The sequence below is a fragment of the Rhizophagus irregularis genome, chromosome 12 (genome assembly GCF_026210795.1).
Source record: "Rhizophagus irregularis chromosome 12, complete sequence".
Lineage (NCBI taxonomy): Eukaryota > Fungi > Glomeromycota > Glomeromycetes > Glomerales > Glomeraceae > Rhizophagus > Rhizophagus irregularis.
The window spans coordinates 978,587-996,269 of record NC_089440.1 but is presented as its reverse complement, the minus strand read 5'-3'; the positions used below and the strand labels follow the sequence as shown (position 1 = coordinate 996,269).

The 17,683-nt window shown below is 29.3% G+C and overlaps 3 protein-coding genes across 3 annotated transcripts; 2 read left to right on the top strand and 1 right to left on the bottom strand.

Moving 5' to 3' along the window:
- Window positions 1-7,237: 7,237 nt before the first annotated feature.
- On the bottom strand, window positions 7,238-7,543 carry OCT59_003765 (uncharacterized protein; the record flags this gene model as incomplete). Its single annotated transcript, XM_066147855.1, has 1 exon — window positions 7,238-7,543. One exon carries the CDS (start codon window positions 7,541-7,543, stop codon window positions 7,238-7,240), a length of 306 nt encoding a protein of 101 aa, XP_065996515.1.
- Window positions 7,544-8,305: 762 nt separating this feature from the next.
- On the top strand, window positions 8,306-9,573 carry OCT59_003764 (uncharacterized protein; the record flags this gene model as incomplete). Its single annotated transcript, XM_025324932.2, has 3 exons — window positions 8,306-8,525; window positions 8,592-9,292; window positions 9,352-9,573. 3 exons carry the CDS (start codon window positions 8,306-8,308, stop codon window positions 9,571-9,573), a joined length of 1,143 nt encoding a protein of 380 aa, XP_025183722.2.
- A 5,380-nt stretch (window positions 9,574-14,953) lies between these two features.
- Window positions 14,954-16,201, top strand: OCT59_003763 (uncharacterized protein; the record flags this gene model as incomplete). Its single annotated transcript, XM_025315081.2, has 1 exon — window positions 14,954-16,201. One exon carries the CDS (start codon window positions 14,954-14,956, stop codon window positions 16,199-16,201), a length of 1,248 nt encoding a protein of 415 aa, XP_025183723.2.
- Between the last annotated feature and the right edge of the window lie 1,482 nt (window positions 16,202-17,683).

Sequence of the window (17,683 nt, the reverse complement as noted above, 5' to 3'; positions counted from 1 at the left end):
GAAAATGTCTAAGAGGGTTCAGACCCAGCGTCCAGAAAGTGTCCGGAATATTGCAATTTTCTGGACGTTTTCCGGACACACGGACATTTTCCGGATGTTTTTAGCTACAATTTCCGGACATTTTTTTTTTATAGGGTAGTAGTATTTGAAGAATAAATTAAAATAACTGATTTTCTGTTTATCGTTTGATTCTTAAATACTTTACTTTCAATAATATTATAAGTAGCTAAATCTCTATTTGTAAGAAAATTTGTAAACTTATAATATGGAAAGTTAAATTTATATTTATCATCAGCATATTTTTTTAAAGATAAATTAAGAGTAATTTCCTTATATCATAGATAATTACTAAAGCGAAGGAAAAATTTTTCTTATTAACAAAATAAATTATGGCATACAATTTAAAGATTAGTAATAATTTACCTAATTCACCATTATCTTCGTACATTATAATTTTATCATCAGAGACCTTATAATCCGAAACATCTAACTTTAAATTATATGGTTGAACTTCATCTTCAACAATAAGCGGTCCTGAATAATCATTATCATCATTAAACTCGTCTTCTTGGCTGGCTATGTTACCAAAAATCAATCCGATGTGCGGATTTATATTATACTTAATATGTTCAGGAATTTTTCTTTCGGATATCTTTACTACACCATCCAATAAAAGATTTGTCTTCTTGACTAGTATATGTCACGATGTATCTTGACTGTGGAGAAATAGCAATTTTAGTTATCGGTTTTCCGTTGTCATGTGTTGATCCATTATCATACAATAAATTAACAATTAATGCATTTATTGTTTAATAGGAGAAGGACTATATAAATGAATTTACTTTATTCGGAATTTATTTTGAAACTCTATGAAAACACTCAGAGTTTTCTAGAAACTAGATTTATTTTTATTTTTGGTTCCTTCACAACCATAAATATGAAAAAAAATATTTCAAACGTCAAGATTACTACACTTTACTCGTGTGTTAAAACGAAAAAGGGAAAAAAAAGAAAAAGATTACTGTTTTGAATATGAATAGGTAACAAGGGCCAGATTGTAGTGACACTATCCGCGGATATATCCGTCATCCGCAGACAGATCACTAACCGACAAAAATTTAGCGATCACGTGACATACTTTTAAAGGCATCACAGTTTACTAGTTTCCACTGGTTTATATTTGTCTGAGGGACAGTTTTTTTTGAGTAGGTAAAATCGTACTTGTCACCCTTATTCGTCACTGCCGGCCCTGCGCTAAATTTTTGTGGGTAGTTTTGACAGATGGAGGATACCCGCGGATTTTCAATGTTTCAATTTACAAAGAAAGTTAAACGGAATCCGTCCGAAAAATCACATTTTTTTGCGTTATTACAGTAATTAATCGGACATTTTGAAATAATATCATTATTATTATACAAAAAGAAAATAAATATTGAGGCCGCAACCTATTATAAATACCGAATTATGCAATTAAACAATAATTAATGACGTAAAATGTAAACAGGCTTCTTAATATTAATCCTTTGATGTCAACTAAACATTATATTGTAAGGTTAATGAACACTAATAGGATAAATATAGTAATAGTGAATTTAATATGTTCTAAATTTTTAAAACAAGCCAAATTTAACGGGTTTACTATTATGTACAGTCGTACAGTACGTATTATGCAAAAATTTGGCCGAAATTATAAATCGTGTTCGACCGAAAATATCAATACGGTAAATATTTCATATTTCATATAACTAGCCGAGTTGATGATCCGACATTTTAGATAAAAATTCGGTTTCTTACTTTTTCAACTATTAAACACTCTTTTTTCCTTAACAAAAAAGTTTTTTTTTTCTTATCTAGAAGCAGTAGCGTCATTGTTTATAGGAGTAAAGTTGAAGGGCTTCAGAATCGTTATAAACACACTAACTTCTTTTATGTTTTTCTTGTTTTTCTTTAGCCTTGACTTAGGTTACTAATAAGTAATACCCTTAGCTTCCCAGTATGAAGATTGATGTGCATAGGGATTCGATAAGCGGTGTTATATTGCGGAAAAGAATAAAATAGTAGAGTTTGGAACCGGTTCTATTTTCGAAAACCGAATTTAAAACGGGTGCAACCGGTTCGATCCGTTTCAAACCGATTTCGCAAAACCCGATTGAAACCGAATAACCGAATCGTATATATTTGATAAATTAAATGTGATCGGCATAAATCTGGCCAAGTTATAATTCCGGCCAGAATTACAACCCTTGTGTAACACAATACGAAATTTTGTGGGACACAATTATCTGTAATAAAATTTTGTGTAACATAACTTACCCGGTGGCTAAACTATTTAGCCGTGGTCACGTGATTTTAATTTGTAATTCTGGCCAGCACTATAAAGTTTCAATATCAAACCGGGTTGGAAATCCGGTTGCACCCGTTTTAAACGCAAACCGGTTTCAGAATATGAATTCGGGGCAAACCGAATTGTCAAAAAATCGGTTGGAACCGATTTTTAAACCGGTTGGTGCAACCGGTTCCAAACTCTATAAAATAGTAAATAATCAGAGTGGTGATGGTAGAAAGCGAAGGAATTATACCATTAAAGAGAAGAGACAAACAAGGAGTTGATGTGACCGGTCACCATGTTAAGAGTTAAATAGCTAGACCGTGTGAGGAAGGAACAGAAGTGACTGAGGAGTAGCAGATAGAATAGTAGTGAGCACCACCTTTTAAGTTAGGTCGCTGTAATATAATCATATTTTTTTTTATTTAAATAAATATGTTTCATATGATTTTTTAGTTAAAAAAAATATATCCAAAATAAAAATGATAATTTATTTGTTTAAATTAAAAATTAAATTATACAGATTCTAAATTTCTAAATAGGTCAAATTTTATTATTATACTTTATCTTAATCGTTGATGTCACGATTGTCACGTTTAGAATACCATGTATAAATAATTTCAATTGTTTGTGCAATACAAGTATGCACATCACGTGCAACTTTAATACATGTAATCTTTTGATACTATATATTTCTCCAGCAGTCCAGCTCTAATATTAGATAGAGTTCCAATCCGACATCCGACGGATGATCAATCTCTTCTCGTTTATTTTTGGAAAGAGACATTTATATTTCATAATTTATAATTTAGGAACTGCATTCGATGTAAGGTGATCAAACTATGCATTATTTAATTAATTGAACATAAATAAATGGGGTGAAATCTTGGTCAGATTGAAATTTTCATCCGTCAGATGATATTTTAATCCGTTCCTAATTTCTCCTCACTTTCATTTTTGAAAAGAAAGTTTATTTATTAAATTATATACTGTATTATGCTCTTAGGATATCCTTAAAAAAAATGCTCTTTTATATTAATTAAATGAGAGTACAACTGTCAAAATGTGATTATCCGTCAGATGACGGATTGGAACTCTAATATTAGATGTGTCATTAGTAATAGTAAAACGTTTTTTCGCTCAATCATCAATTTCCAAAAGCGCAGTGACCAAATATGTCCCTCGCTTACAACAACTTTTGGCAAAATTACCGCAGTATATAACAAATCTGATACCAACCACCATTTTTTTGGTATATACATAGTAAATTTAGTAAGAGACTATGAGTATAGAATTGAGTGTATGATCATATGATAATACCCAGAGATGTCACACGTCATTTATTTAGGACTTTTATTCCATGTGGACATAATGCCAGCTGCGGTTTTTTATTCTATCATACTCACGTTTGTGGTGTAGAAGGTCTACCATACAATTATTGTAAACAAATACTTTCAAAAGTAGACCAATCTAAAAATGTCAGAAGTAATTGGGTTAGGCATGGAATACATGGTTACGATTAAAAGATTTGACAATAAGAATTTACACAAATGATATTTTCAAGCTGCAAATAGTCAAGAACGGGCAATTTTTTACAAAGAATATAAGAATATTGATTGACAGGTGGAATCATGTTTCGCGTTTTCATCTCAATAAGAAGAATGACAATGGAACCTTTAGTCCCGCTCTTTCAGAATTTATTACTTTCTCTTGCTCATCGGACTCCTGATGAATGGATCATCATCAAAAAAATTCAACATCTTCCATATAAATTCTTTAGTTAATTTCATCCTCCTTTATCACTGAAACAAAAAGTTTTAAAAAAATGCAAGAAAAACCGTCGCCTAAAGCAGCATGAAACGGAAAGAAAAACACGAGAAACTAATGAACAAACGTAGAAATTCTCCAGAGGTAATAATACAACAGAAACTGAAAATGAACAAGCTCGTAAAGCTCGTGAGCTAAAGGAAGAGAACAAAGATTCATCGCAAAGAAAGTTGGCAACGAAAAGTTGCAAACAAGGAAAAATGTAAGAAAAACAAGAAGTTGAAAAAGCTTTAAAGCTTCAAAAAGCTTAACAAACTCTGAAACCGAACATATCACTGACGAATCATCCAAGAAGTGGATGATTCTACTGATATTAACATGTATTCAGATGATCAGATCCCGCACCTTCAACATCAACTCCACCTCACCATAACACACCATCCCCACCTATTAACTACATTAACACTACTTTCACTTATGTGAACGAAGTTTATTCACACTTACAATCTTGATACGAATATGACCTTAACAGACAAACCATTGATCTGCTCAAACGCCAAGATGTCTTCATCAAGCGTTCAACTCCTCTGAGCGATGATGAAACACCCAATGAACAGAAACGCAAACGCTTAAAATGACATCTCACCCTGACTGATACTCCGACTACTGGGGTCAAAAAGGCCGGGTGTATATCATCTACCATCTCCCCTCCACAGGCATTTTTTTTAATGAAAAATAAATACGGGAGGGATAGTAATAATCGTGACAAATTATTCCAGGATTTTTTGCCTCTTTTTGTTTTTGCGCTCAAATTATAGAACTGGTTATGCCTAATTGTTCTTATAAAAATTAGGCAGGATGACTCCTTCAGGGTTGGAATTGTTACATATATATAGGTAGTTTAGTGTAGCTATTGTAAAGTCATCAACTCTAAAATTCGTAATGCTCCTGTTTCCGTCATCATATTAAAAATAAAAATAAATAGTAAATAATGAAAGAACAAATTATGAAAGCTGTAATTTATTTAAAGTGGAAATTACTAATTATTACATCTTATATTTAAAGTATAAAATCTGCAAACCCGGGGCAACGCCCGGACTTACTGGCTAGTATTGGTTTAAACTTATTAATCTTGTTGCAACAGGTTATACAGTCAAACCTTTATATAACGATATGTCGGGACATATATGAAATTTTTAGGAAATATCGTTATATCAAAGTTATACCGATATTTATATGTCCTCAAATATAGTGGGAAAATAAAATTTTATCGGTATATCAAGTTTTTAATAGTATATCGGTATATCGAATATCGGTATATCGAGGTTAGACTGTAGCTTCTAATGGTTTTGAAATAAAAGTTGCGTTACTTGTTGAATCATCTGATACTCTAATACCCAGTCTCCAGCTACACAAAAGTTGTTTGGTCATGGAGCTAGTTTAATATTAATTAATATATTATCCTATAATCGAAAGATTTTTAGGATTTGACAAAGTTTTGCGCAAACTTCCCAGAATTACTCACAGTGCCTGCTACTTCCCCTTCTCTTGATGCCGATCATTTAATTCTGGCCAGAATTAAATACGTTATGTGATTTAACAAAAAGACCCGAAAAAGGTTTTGTCAAATAAGTCAAAAAATGACATTCGAAACCATTTTTAATGTCTTAATTGAAACTTGCAGAGCAGGGGAAAATATACATAGTAAACATTTTAAAAAAGTTTGTATATTTATGAATTTCTTTTTTTGTTACAGAATGCGAAATTTTAACATCATACGGGGGCGAGATATACATTTTCCCTTTTTTTACTAGATAATAAATTTCGTTCTTTATAAAAATTTCGTTCATTTAAAAATTTTTTTCATTATTTACCACCTTTTTCTTGTTAAAACTTTATTATAAATAAAATACAGTTTATTAAAAATTATTTAATGCGTTTTCATACTTTTATTCTTTTTAAAAATTATTAAATAAAATATTAATAATAAAATGGATTAATAATAATTTATCAATTGAACATTGTTGTTATTTATTAAAATATTTGTTGAATAAAATATAATTTTCAATATTTATTTTTATTATTAAAAGTAAAATTATTCAATTCATTAAAAAAAAAAATGATTTATTCAACGTGGCACCGATAAATTGATAGGAATGACTCTTTAGTGTTTAATTAGGTATATTTAGAACATCATTAAAAATTAAAAGTGAAATTAATTTTACACGACGATTCATCTTAATTATAATAAAATCTATTTTTTTTTTATTGAGCAAAAGAAATAATTAAATAAAAGAAATATTGATTTTATTTAAAAAAGATACCAATTAGAGCAAGTTGACCACATGAATAACATATGATTCGATTTTGTTGGTTTGGTGTATGTGTTGTTGATTGAATTGCATTTTGAAAATCACTGCTATTATTATAACTTCTATTACCATGACTTCCGGTACTTAAATTTTGGATCCTTTTTATAACTATCATAGAAATACAATTCTCAAGAAGTATTAGAAGTATACAAAGTGTATATGTCATATATACAGTAAGCACATATAATATATATATATATATAAGCATCCCAATAAAAATACATTATAATTTGTAACAAATAGATGTAAATTTTCTATCAAATTTAGATACAAAATACTATACAGAAATCAGATCAATGTTTCTTTTTTGAGTTTTTTTTTTGAATTCTTTTTCTTCTTTGCAACAGAGTGAATATCCATCGTTTTTGTGGCAGGTTTTGGCAAATCTAGGAGAGAAAAAAATAATTATAAAAATTAAGACAAAATAAAAAGGAATAAACATAATCTTGACATACTATCTGTAGCCTTCAAATTCTGCAATAGTTCCAATATACACTACACTCCATATTACACATCTAGAAAAAGAATTCCATTGTAACATTTCCCGATGAGAATAACATGATCAAAATCATATGCTTTAATATCTTCAAGTAAAATTTATAAGCAGGATTTTATTTTTGACATAACGGCCAAGAGATTCTGCAGCATGCTTATGATCTAATTCATTTGCGATCATTTCAACCATTATGAACAGATTTTTTGGAATTTTGCAATCTTTTTGAGTTTCATACTTTTTCCCCCATCGACACAGACATAGTTTCCAAAAATTTTTTTATGTTGAATGTTTGGGACCACAAGGTTGCATGGTTTTCTTCCGTCCGTGCATTGCCTGTAACCCATTCTGCACAGTTTTTCCAATGATAATTGCAAGTCGCAGATTCAACATTTTAAAATCCTCACCATTGCTATTAATTGGTTGTTCTTGTGCAGCATACTTCCCGTTATTGTTTCTATCATTATTCTGCTGCGGACTGATGTCCCGAACATAAATTTCCCGATCTTCCTTTTTTTCATTGATGCGACAACCTAATGCAACCAGTTCCATCATCATAATTTTGTTTGCCAAGATAATTTGCATTTTGGAGAGAAATTTTCTCTGGTCTTGAAGCTCCATTTCTTTGATTAACTTCATGTTCATTACATAAGTCATCCGTATTAGGGCTACTGCGTCCCATACTGTTGAAGATTCCTACATAAAAAATTTTTTATATATATATAGATAATTTACTTATTGAATTACAAAATCGGCAGCTAAAAATAAGCATGGGTTTAACTTTATATTATTATATTCTTAGGCATTATTAAAGCTTAGAAATGAAACAGCAGCTTTAACTTTATAATTTTTAGCGATTTAACCTACACTTCGATACTTTTGGAAAGATTGTTACTCATCGATTTACAATACAAGAACAGAGTCAGGGTTACATTATATTACATATATATTACATCATTTTTTTGCTTGACAGAGTCAGAAATTGACAATGCTTAGGTACAATATTACTCACTAGATATGTCTGCAACCCTAATCTTGACTCTGTATTAGTGGGTCAAGATTTGACTGACATTAATTTCATATAACTTACCTTAAATGGAAAATTACATACACACGCTAACCTATTTAATAAATAAGTTTCAGGATTTAAAGTACAAATTTGTCTTCATTCTTTTTCTCTTCAATGACTCATATGAAAATAATATATAAAAATGTCTAATGAGCCAAAAGCATCCCCAGAAATGTATTTAAAATACTGTAATATATTTTTTATCAGTTCCATTGTCACAATGTGGGTTCTACTTGATGATCTGAGACCAGTAGAAGTTGACATTGACCAAAGAAATTATGCTTCCCAGTTTCTTTGGGAAGTTTAATCTAGACTGCCTTGTGCCCATTCTCAAGAACGAATTCTCCAACGAGCTTCAAGGTGTTAGGCCAACAGAAATCAAATTTTTCAATAACAATGATCGAACAACGTCTCTTGATTGTGGAATGACACTCATGAATGATAACACAAGTAGTAAAAACCCACTAGTCATTTGTTACCTATTGTCAGACTTGAGTAGTAAGTAAACTGTTTCCTATTCCCTTTTCCTATAATGCTTAGTACTCATTATTGTTTGCTTTACAGTTGATGTGAAATTTAGATATATACACAAAGTGGTGCACTGCCAAATTCCACATTCTAGTGGTTTCTTCTATTTGTTAAAAAGAGAAGCCATAGCGAAGTTTAAGAATGATTTGGCAGAAATTGAAACGGGTGATATTTATTTTGAAGATCAGAATAATCAGGAAATTGAGAGTGCATTCCATTTCAACACTCTATTGAATAATATTGATCAAAATGGTCAAAATCAATATGATCTTGATCTGAAAATTCAAATAAAAAAAAGAAAGGTGTACAGTGATTGGAAGATTGGAGATGTTTTGCGAGAAATTTATAATTATAAAATCGATGTTCTCAAAATGGTACAGGTTGAATTTGATATGAATAGTCTCCCAAAGTCATCCCCACCACTTAGTACTGAGGTACAGGACAAAATTGCTGAACAGCTTGAGGATAAAAAAATTGTATTTAAAAGGGTATATGCTAATGAAGCCACAATACGAGAATTTATTTTGGTTGTTTTAGTCAACACAGTCAAATTTGTTAACATACATAATGATCCAACAACTGAATTATTGGTGGAGAAACAGCTTGAAGGAAGACATGGATATGGCACTTTGGACTTCATGGTTATGATACAAAAATTTTTTATGTTAATAATGGAGGCTAACAGTGTTGAAGAGGGTATTGCCCAAATTTTAGTGCAAATAAGGAGTGCATCTGAGGTAAATTCCTTAAGTTAAAATTATGCTGAAATTGTGTATATTTATCTTCCAATACTCAGGTGTTAGGAAAAAGAAAATTAGATCAAACAGATTTTGAGTTTGAAATTGAAAAAATGCCATTAATCGGTATCGTAACAACTGGAGGGGTCTGGGTTTTCATCTGCAATACTGGTCAGAAAATTGAAATAGTATCTGAAAAGTTTGAATGTAGCTATACAGGTAATATGGAAGGTATAAAAATAGTGTCTTCATATATTGTGCGACACAAGTTACAGAAATAAATAATCAACGTTTAAAACGTTCACGTATTGATCAGTGACACTGGATTATTTTATGTTCTTTTTATAATTCTTCTAATATATACCAATATTCTCAATAATATAATAATATAATTGTCCTAATTTTTCGTTCATTGAAATTCATGTGTACTACAGTAATCTTTTCTCTCTCCCATCTCCCTACTCTTCATTTCTCTAATATATTTCATTGACATTAGCATAGAAATTTTGTCATGTATTCCGAGCTTTTTATTTTTTTTTCGCATGTATCACAGGAACCTTTGTAATAAATTTTTTTTTTCCTTGGCAAAAGTGATCAGTATGAACAATGCAATATTTTTAACGAACAAATATTTAAACATCATATCGTAAATAATTACAACATCAATTTGGTATATATTATAACAAGCTTATCAATCCTCCATACTATAAGTCATAAAGGACTTAGACCAAGATTTAATATCAAAGTACCACAATTAATTGTGCATTTAATTAAAAGATGTTTAGAATATAAGAGTTTTGTTTTTTATCGCTATGGTGATATATCGCTAGGCCTCATGTCACGTGTTTAGAGAATTAATCATGTGATTTATTAGTTAAAATATAATATTATTTAATTATTGTATCCTATGCATCCTATGCACCACTAAATAAATTTATCAAAAAATTTAAAAATTGAATGAGTTTTTAATAATCAGAAAAATGGTTATTAAATACATTGTTGGATTTTATTTATACAATATAAGAACAATTTAACAAATTCAAATTAATTTACGGTTTATATTGTTGCTGACTTAGCCAAGTCTTGTAAAAAAACTTGTTGTCACCTGATCACCAACGTTGAGGTGCAGCAACATTGATCAGGACCTCGAAAAAAAGGGAAGAGAAAAGGATGAGAAAGTGGAAAGGGAAAGGGGGACGAGAGAGGGAAGAGGAAGGGAAAGAGCGAGGGAAAGCAAAACAACACACACACACACACACACACACACACACACACACACGCAACCCACACCCCACACCCCACACACCACACCACACTACCACCACCACCACCACCACACCACACTACCACCACCACCACCACCACACTACCACCACCACTTATCACCACCACTACCACCACCACACACACACCACTCAACACACCACACAACACACCTCACACCACACCACACCACACACAACACACCCACACACACAAGAACGACAAGAACGAAGGAAAGTAAAGGTATTTATATATATTTTTTTGTACGTGAATAAAGTTGATTAGTCATGACTCATGAGTCATAAGTTATGACTAATATTATAACATATCACAACTCCTTAATTGTCATACTAATATTTGTCGATCTAATCAATTAAAAAAAGTCTATTCTTTATTAATCAAAGTCATGACTAATCTGTGAGTATATAAAAATCGGTGGCTGAATAAAAAAAAAAATTACTCATATATGAACGCATGATTATATTGAAAATGACATTAGTAATAGGCTGACTAATAATATTTCATTGGTGTTAATGGTTATTCGTGCACGTGTATTTTTTTTCTGATAATGACTAAATAATAGCAGTTAGTGATTATTACAAATATTGATATCATCTATGCTCTTTATATGAAAAGCTTGTATAATAAAAAAATATTTATACAGAGTAACTTTTTTTTTATTACACATCTATTAGATTGGCCCTATAATAAAAATGGTAAGGCACAGACGTAATAGATGACGCATAAGACGTATTTTTATATGGCTGTGTTTGAAGATTCGTTTGAGAACATGACTAAAATTGGATATCTCTGGCCCGCATTAGATAACTCTTGACTAGGATTGTAGGTAACTCGATACCATTTGTAATAAACTTTATAACCAATGCTGGATCGGTTTCATTTTTTTCACTGCAATCTTTTACATACTAATTACCGGTTAATTTATTAACACCTTCCAATGTCGCTCTGACGGCAGCCTTAGCTAATCCATCCACCGCCTCTGTTTTCGCATTAAAAACTTGTTTACGTATTAAAAATAATTTGCGCCAAAATCTTGCTGAAAGAAAATGTATTCTTTTTAAAAAAAAATGAATGTAAAAAAGTGAATTTAATGATTGCGGCGATATCACAAGTGTAATTTGGAATATTGGGTAAGTGTGTGGGGGTGTGTTATTTACGAATTAGTAGTAACTTGACAGAATTGTACGTATACAAGTCTGACTTTAAGCGAAATAGCCCCGGATTACCCCGATTTTTGAGTCTTCGAAACATGGGCTCTGTTTGCTTTAATAGTTTTCGTCTGTGCCAGCAACTCTGTAAATTAACAAATAAAATAAACATAAGAGAGCGCTATGATCCTACACAAAGATTTACTTAAACGTGCATTTGAACGTTCCAACGATTTTTATTTATCTGTTATGATAATTCAAAATATCAACATGGTTGTAATATTCTGACTAAATTACGGTAATAAGACAATTTACGTATACAATGTCGATTCTTATTGTTAATACATTAAATTTACTTCATTTTCTTTGTTTATATATTTATATATTATAGATTTTAACGAACAAAAGTTCATTTGAAGTATTTGAAGTACATTTCTTGCCTCAGGTGTCAACTGACCAATAGGATGTGATGTATCGGCACGTGACGATTACACATTTAATTTCATGTGATTCAGCGGACATCTGGCACAACTATATTATTTTTATAAAAATTCACCTATTCAATTTTTATATAAAATTTTATTTTATTAATGACTTATAGAATCCCAAGGAATTTTACATGAAAAAATTCCTCGGCTACATGCATGTTATTAATATCTTTGTGAATTATTTTCCTAAACTTTCTTAGTGTATATAAGAAATACCTAAAAATATGTTAAAATCGTTGATAATACGTAAAATAAAACATCGAAGATTTGCTTATACATACAATGACATTCACTCTAATGCATAAAAAGTTAAGTTAATATATTTATTACTCATTTCATTGAACTTCCAAGGAAATAAACTGACCAATTAGAATAAATTTATTTATAAAATAAATTTGAATTTTAAGTAGTAATTGAATGAATTGAACAATAATAGTATAACGAAAAAAAAATGAGAAAAAGAAAATTTATGAAGTTTTCTTTTTTTTTTTGATAAAAGAATCAAACAATATAATTTCATTTTTTTTCCAATCATCATATTTTAATGTAATGTAACCTTAGGGATCTAAAGGTTATAATCAAATGAAATTGCAAGAAATTTTACCTAATATTCAAAATATTATTATTTATTAATTATTTTTTCATCGGAAATTATTTTTTTAAAAAAAAGCAATAATCGTGAAAATCGTGAAAATCGTGAAACTGGAAAAGAAATGATTTTCGTAATAGGTTAATTTATTAATGCATATATATTTTTTATTTGTACTACTTATCTTTTTTAAAAAACAATAATAATAATATATTAGATATCTTTATTTCACCATTTTTGTTTTTGTTTTTGTTTTTTTTTTTTTTGAAATTTGGTTTCAATATATTCGAATTCCAAATTTAGAAGTAAATTTCTTTAATTTAACATTATTATAGTGAAATATAATAAGCGAACTATATCATACTACAATTACCGGACAAATTCATTACCATTGATGTTAGAATTTTAGGGACAGCAAAATTTAATTTGAATTTAATGGTATATCATGCATTAAAATCACAACATCAGAACAAATAACCATAAATTTAATAATAATTTGAGTTTTAACTGGTATACTTTTGATTGTATTTTTGTTATGAATCTGAAGTAAGGGATAATCGTATCTACCATATGCAGAAATGTACAGTATGCAAGTATATATGTATTTCACGTGTTGCATCAAATTAGCGTTATGATAATAGTAGTACAATATTTGCATCTGCAGTAATAACATTATTTTATAAAATAGGTTTCATTATTAAACGTCCATTTCCAATAATTTCCCAAGAAACAATTTGTGAGACAATACTATTAAAAAAAAAAAATCCTCTTTTCTTAAAAAAACGCAGGAGATTTTATATAATTATTATGCTTAAATCAGATTTAACTTTTTAAGGAGCCAAAATTCTCGTTGGTCGCGTTAAAGTGGAATGTTATTTGTAAAAAGAAATTCATAATTGGGAAGAGTTTTCTATTTTCCAAGAGCCTATGTATAAATTAGTATATATTTTATATTCATATACAATTGTGACGAGCAAAAAAGAAATTTTGATTATAAATCGAATTTTATATTTTGTTCACTAAAAGAAGCAAACTATTAAACTAATTCTCATAATTTATAAAACTGAATCTTATTTGTTATATTTGTTTACAATCTTACTTATTGGTTCGTGTTCTCCAATTTTATGTTGTCAATTTTTTTTGACATTTTCAAACCGTCATATTGCTTCATAATGTTCTGTCATTGTTTTTCTTATTCATTTATTCATTTATTTTTTATTCATCCATTTATTTATTTATTTTAATTATTTATATATATTTTTTCCCATTGTTTTTTAATTTCGTTAGTATCACAAATAATTTTTGTGTTATAAACAGAATCACATGATGTGCAGAAAAGAACCGCCGCAACATTTTTTAATTTGATTACGATTACACAACTTTTCACGTTATTTTAATTTACGAAATTTAAATATATTTAACGATGATATTAAGTATTATTAGTTAGTGTAGTTTGGATTCTTCTTTTTATTGTTTAATTATTAAAAAAAAATACGCTCGTGAAAAAAAAGGATCAATATAAAAAAAAAGAGAACGAATAATATTGCATAACATGAGAACTCACTAAAAAGATCTCGATCATCATATTAAATAACATAAATAGATCTCTTTTCGTGCGACAATATCATCGAGGAGTTAAAACTTAAGGCTAATAGAAATCGAAATTAGTAAAATAATTAATTCATCATTAATTACCAAAATAAAATAAAAGCAAAAATCAATATATCCCTTATTAAACATATGTATAAATTTATAAATGTATATATATATATATTATATATTTTTTTAATATATATAATATATACAGTATATTACAGTAATATATTTTAAAATTATTTCACCTTATTATTTTGATAGGAATTTACACGTGAGAATCAAACGAGAGAATTTTTTTAGTTATAAAAAGAGTGATACTTTTTTTTGAGTCCAAAAATTCAACAATTACGATTTTTTTTTTTTCAAAAAAAAAAAAAAAGAATAAAATTGTCTCTTAAAAAGCCTTTGTCTTATCTGATATAAAAATTGTAATTATTTCATATAAAGTAAACGTTATTATTATTATTATTATTATTATTATTATATATATTATTATTTGACTAAAAAAAATAAGTTCAATTTTTCTAAAAAAATTTTAGTTTTTTTGTAGATTAAAATGGATGAAGCAACAAAGAAAAAATATTGTCATCTTTTGATGTTTGACATATCCGATCCAAACCAAGAGACGGATTCGTGCAACAATGGATTTTATAATGATGATGGTTTAAAATCTTGTTCCAATGGTTCTTCACAGAAGGCATCAACCGCAGTTAATCAAAAGTCACTTGTAAACAAGCCCACGAAACAACGCAAATCTCGATCAAGGAAACCAAAAAGAACTCCTCGTCCACCAAATGCTTTTATTTTATATCGGAAAGCAAAACAACCTGATGTTGTCGCTCAGAATAAAAATTTAACAAACGCTGAAGTATCTAAAGTTATTTCTAAAATGTGGTGGAAGGAAACTGAAGAAGAAAGATTTCAATGGGAAAAACGCGCTGATAGAATGAAATTAAAACATATGCAAGATTATCCAGATTATGTTTATCAGCCAAAAAAACCTGGTACTAAAAAAAGAAAATCAACCCAACGTAACGATAAATCCAATAAACCTACCAGTGATGGAAAAAATGTAAATAGGGTCACTTCTTCATCAACTCCTTTCTTAGTCTCAGAAAAAAATTTTGTACCAGATGAAACAATCACTGCCATTGCTGAAGTTGCCTTCGCAGTTGGAAATAAATCTAATTATTCAATGCCGCTCACATCAAGTATACCATCTCCCCCATCATCCATCGAAAGATCTCCGACCGTTTCATTAAATGAATCACCAATTATGTCACCACATGGCGTCTTACATAACAATCGGTTGAATCATCGCTCTTTATCTGTAAATCACATGACATTTCATCAACACCATTATTCTTTATATTCGCAACACCCACCAACTCCAACAACAGAAATTTATGATATAACACCCCAATTTTTGTTACCATCCGATAATTATGAACATTTTGCTCCTCAATGCTTTAATCCTATTGAGGAAACTTCTTATATTTCTCCTCACGCTTTGACAAATAATAACTTTGATTCATTCCTTAATATACAATCAGTTGATAAATTTCCTTATTTTATAAGTCAAGATACAACTGCCACTTCTCCAAATACTGCTTATTCTTTTAACAATTTTGACACCACACCTGTCGGCAATTATGCCAATCAGTCTAACTCCACTGGCGGGGAGTTACTCGATGAGTTATTTAACAATAATACATCAGCTTCATCATCTCCCACGATAGTTGAAGATATGGAAACTTATTTCGACGATTCTGTTCAATATTCTAATAGACGTTGTAGTTTTTAAAATTATATCTCTTTTTTTCTTTTTTTTTTATGGTTGGTAAAATTTTTGGTTTTTTTTTTCTAGTCAGAATTAGATATATTTAGAAATGAACATTTTTACATTTTTTTCGTTTTACTTTTCTTTTTCAAAAAAAAAATAAAAAAAATATATAGTATAGAACAATTAAAGAACATATCTTTAAGTGTGCTAGTAATCTCCTGTAATTCTTTTAGATTTAGTGAGCCTTTTATTTTTCTTGCACTTTCACTACTTCACTTCACGCTCTATTATTTAGAATCTTCTTTTTTTCACGAATTTCATTTCATTCTTTTTTTAAAAAACAATTTTCACAGGATAATAAACAATTTTACAATTTTGTATCGTAGGATATTAAACAAAAGATCATATTTCTCAATATGTGAACAATTAAAAAAATATTCTATCTAGAATTTTTATATTTCAATTCTTAAATTTAATTATCAATTGATCTAATGTTGGTGTTGTGTTGTGTCGACTATGTCATTTAGATAGCACATAACGTAAGTGTCACGCTTTTTTCATTTTTTTTCTTACTTTTTTCAATTCTTCTCGCTTTTCGATCTTATTTCATTATTTAAAATGCAATTTATTATTGATATAAATTTTTGAGGTACCATATTCATTTTCCTTCTATCTCAACTGACTAAACATTGTTACTACCCTTCGCATGAACAACTAACTCAATGGCTCAGGTGTATCATTCTTCTTCGGACATCGACGGCTGATATGTCTTGGTTCCTCATAGCTATAACAAACAACTGGAGGTCCGTCTTTCAGAACATTATCAGGCTTGGTCGTCACCGGTCTCGGAAGGTTATAAGCTGGCCGACCATCGAGTTTCTTTTCAAGTTACCCAATTCTTCCTAAAGCAGTAACAAATAAATAAATTATATCAATTTGGTGGACAAATCTTTGTTTTTTTTTATTGAAAAGATAAAATAAAAGAATGTACTACGAAATTCCAATTGAAGATGTCGTATGTCAATTAGAATTTTTTTTTTATCTTTTTCTTGTTAATAAATTTTTTTTACTCTAATGAATAATATTATTTTGATTGTTGTTGAAATTTACATGTACTTGTCAGTAGGTAATTTTGTTATCGGTTAATTGAACCAAACCTCATCAAAACAATATTTAAAATTTTATAATAAACGTCTGAAATAATAAAACAAGTATTAGGAACGTGATATATATTATATAGAAAAAGGTTATCAAAAGTTGCTATTCGATCAAGATTTTAACCGAGTTTCACATAAAAAAAAAATATTAACGGATTTTTATTTATATGAACGATAATATATAAAATCTTTATTAGTCGAGTCATTTAATCTGGTAATTGTACGAGAATTTTATGCTTTTAGGGTTAATCACGCTGGGCATCACGTCTCGATTATGTTATATCTCACGTTAAATTATCTTGTTCACAAGATTTTTTATTTAATCACATACAGTAAATCGACATCA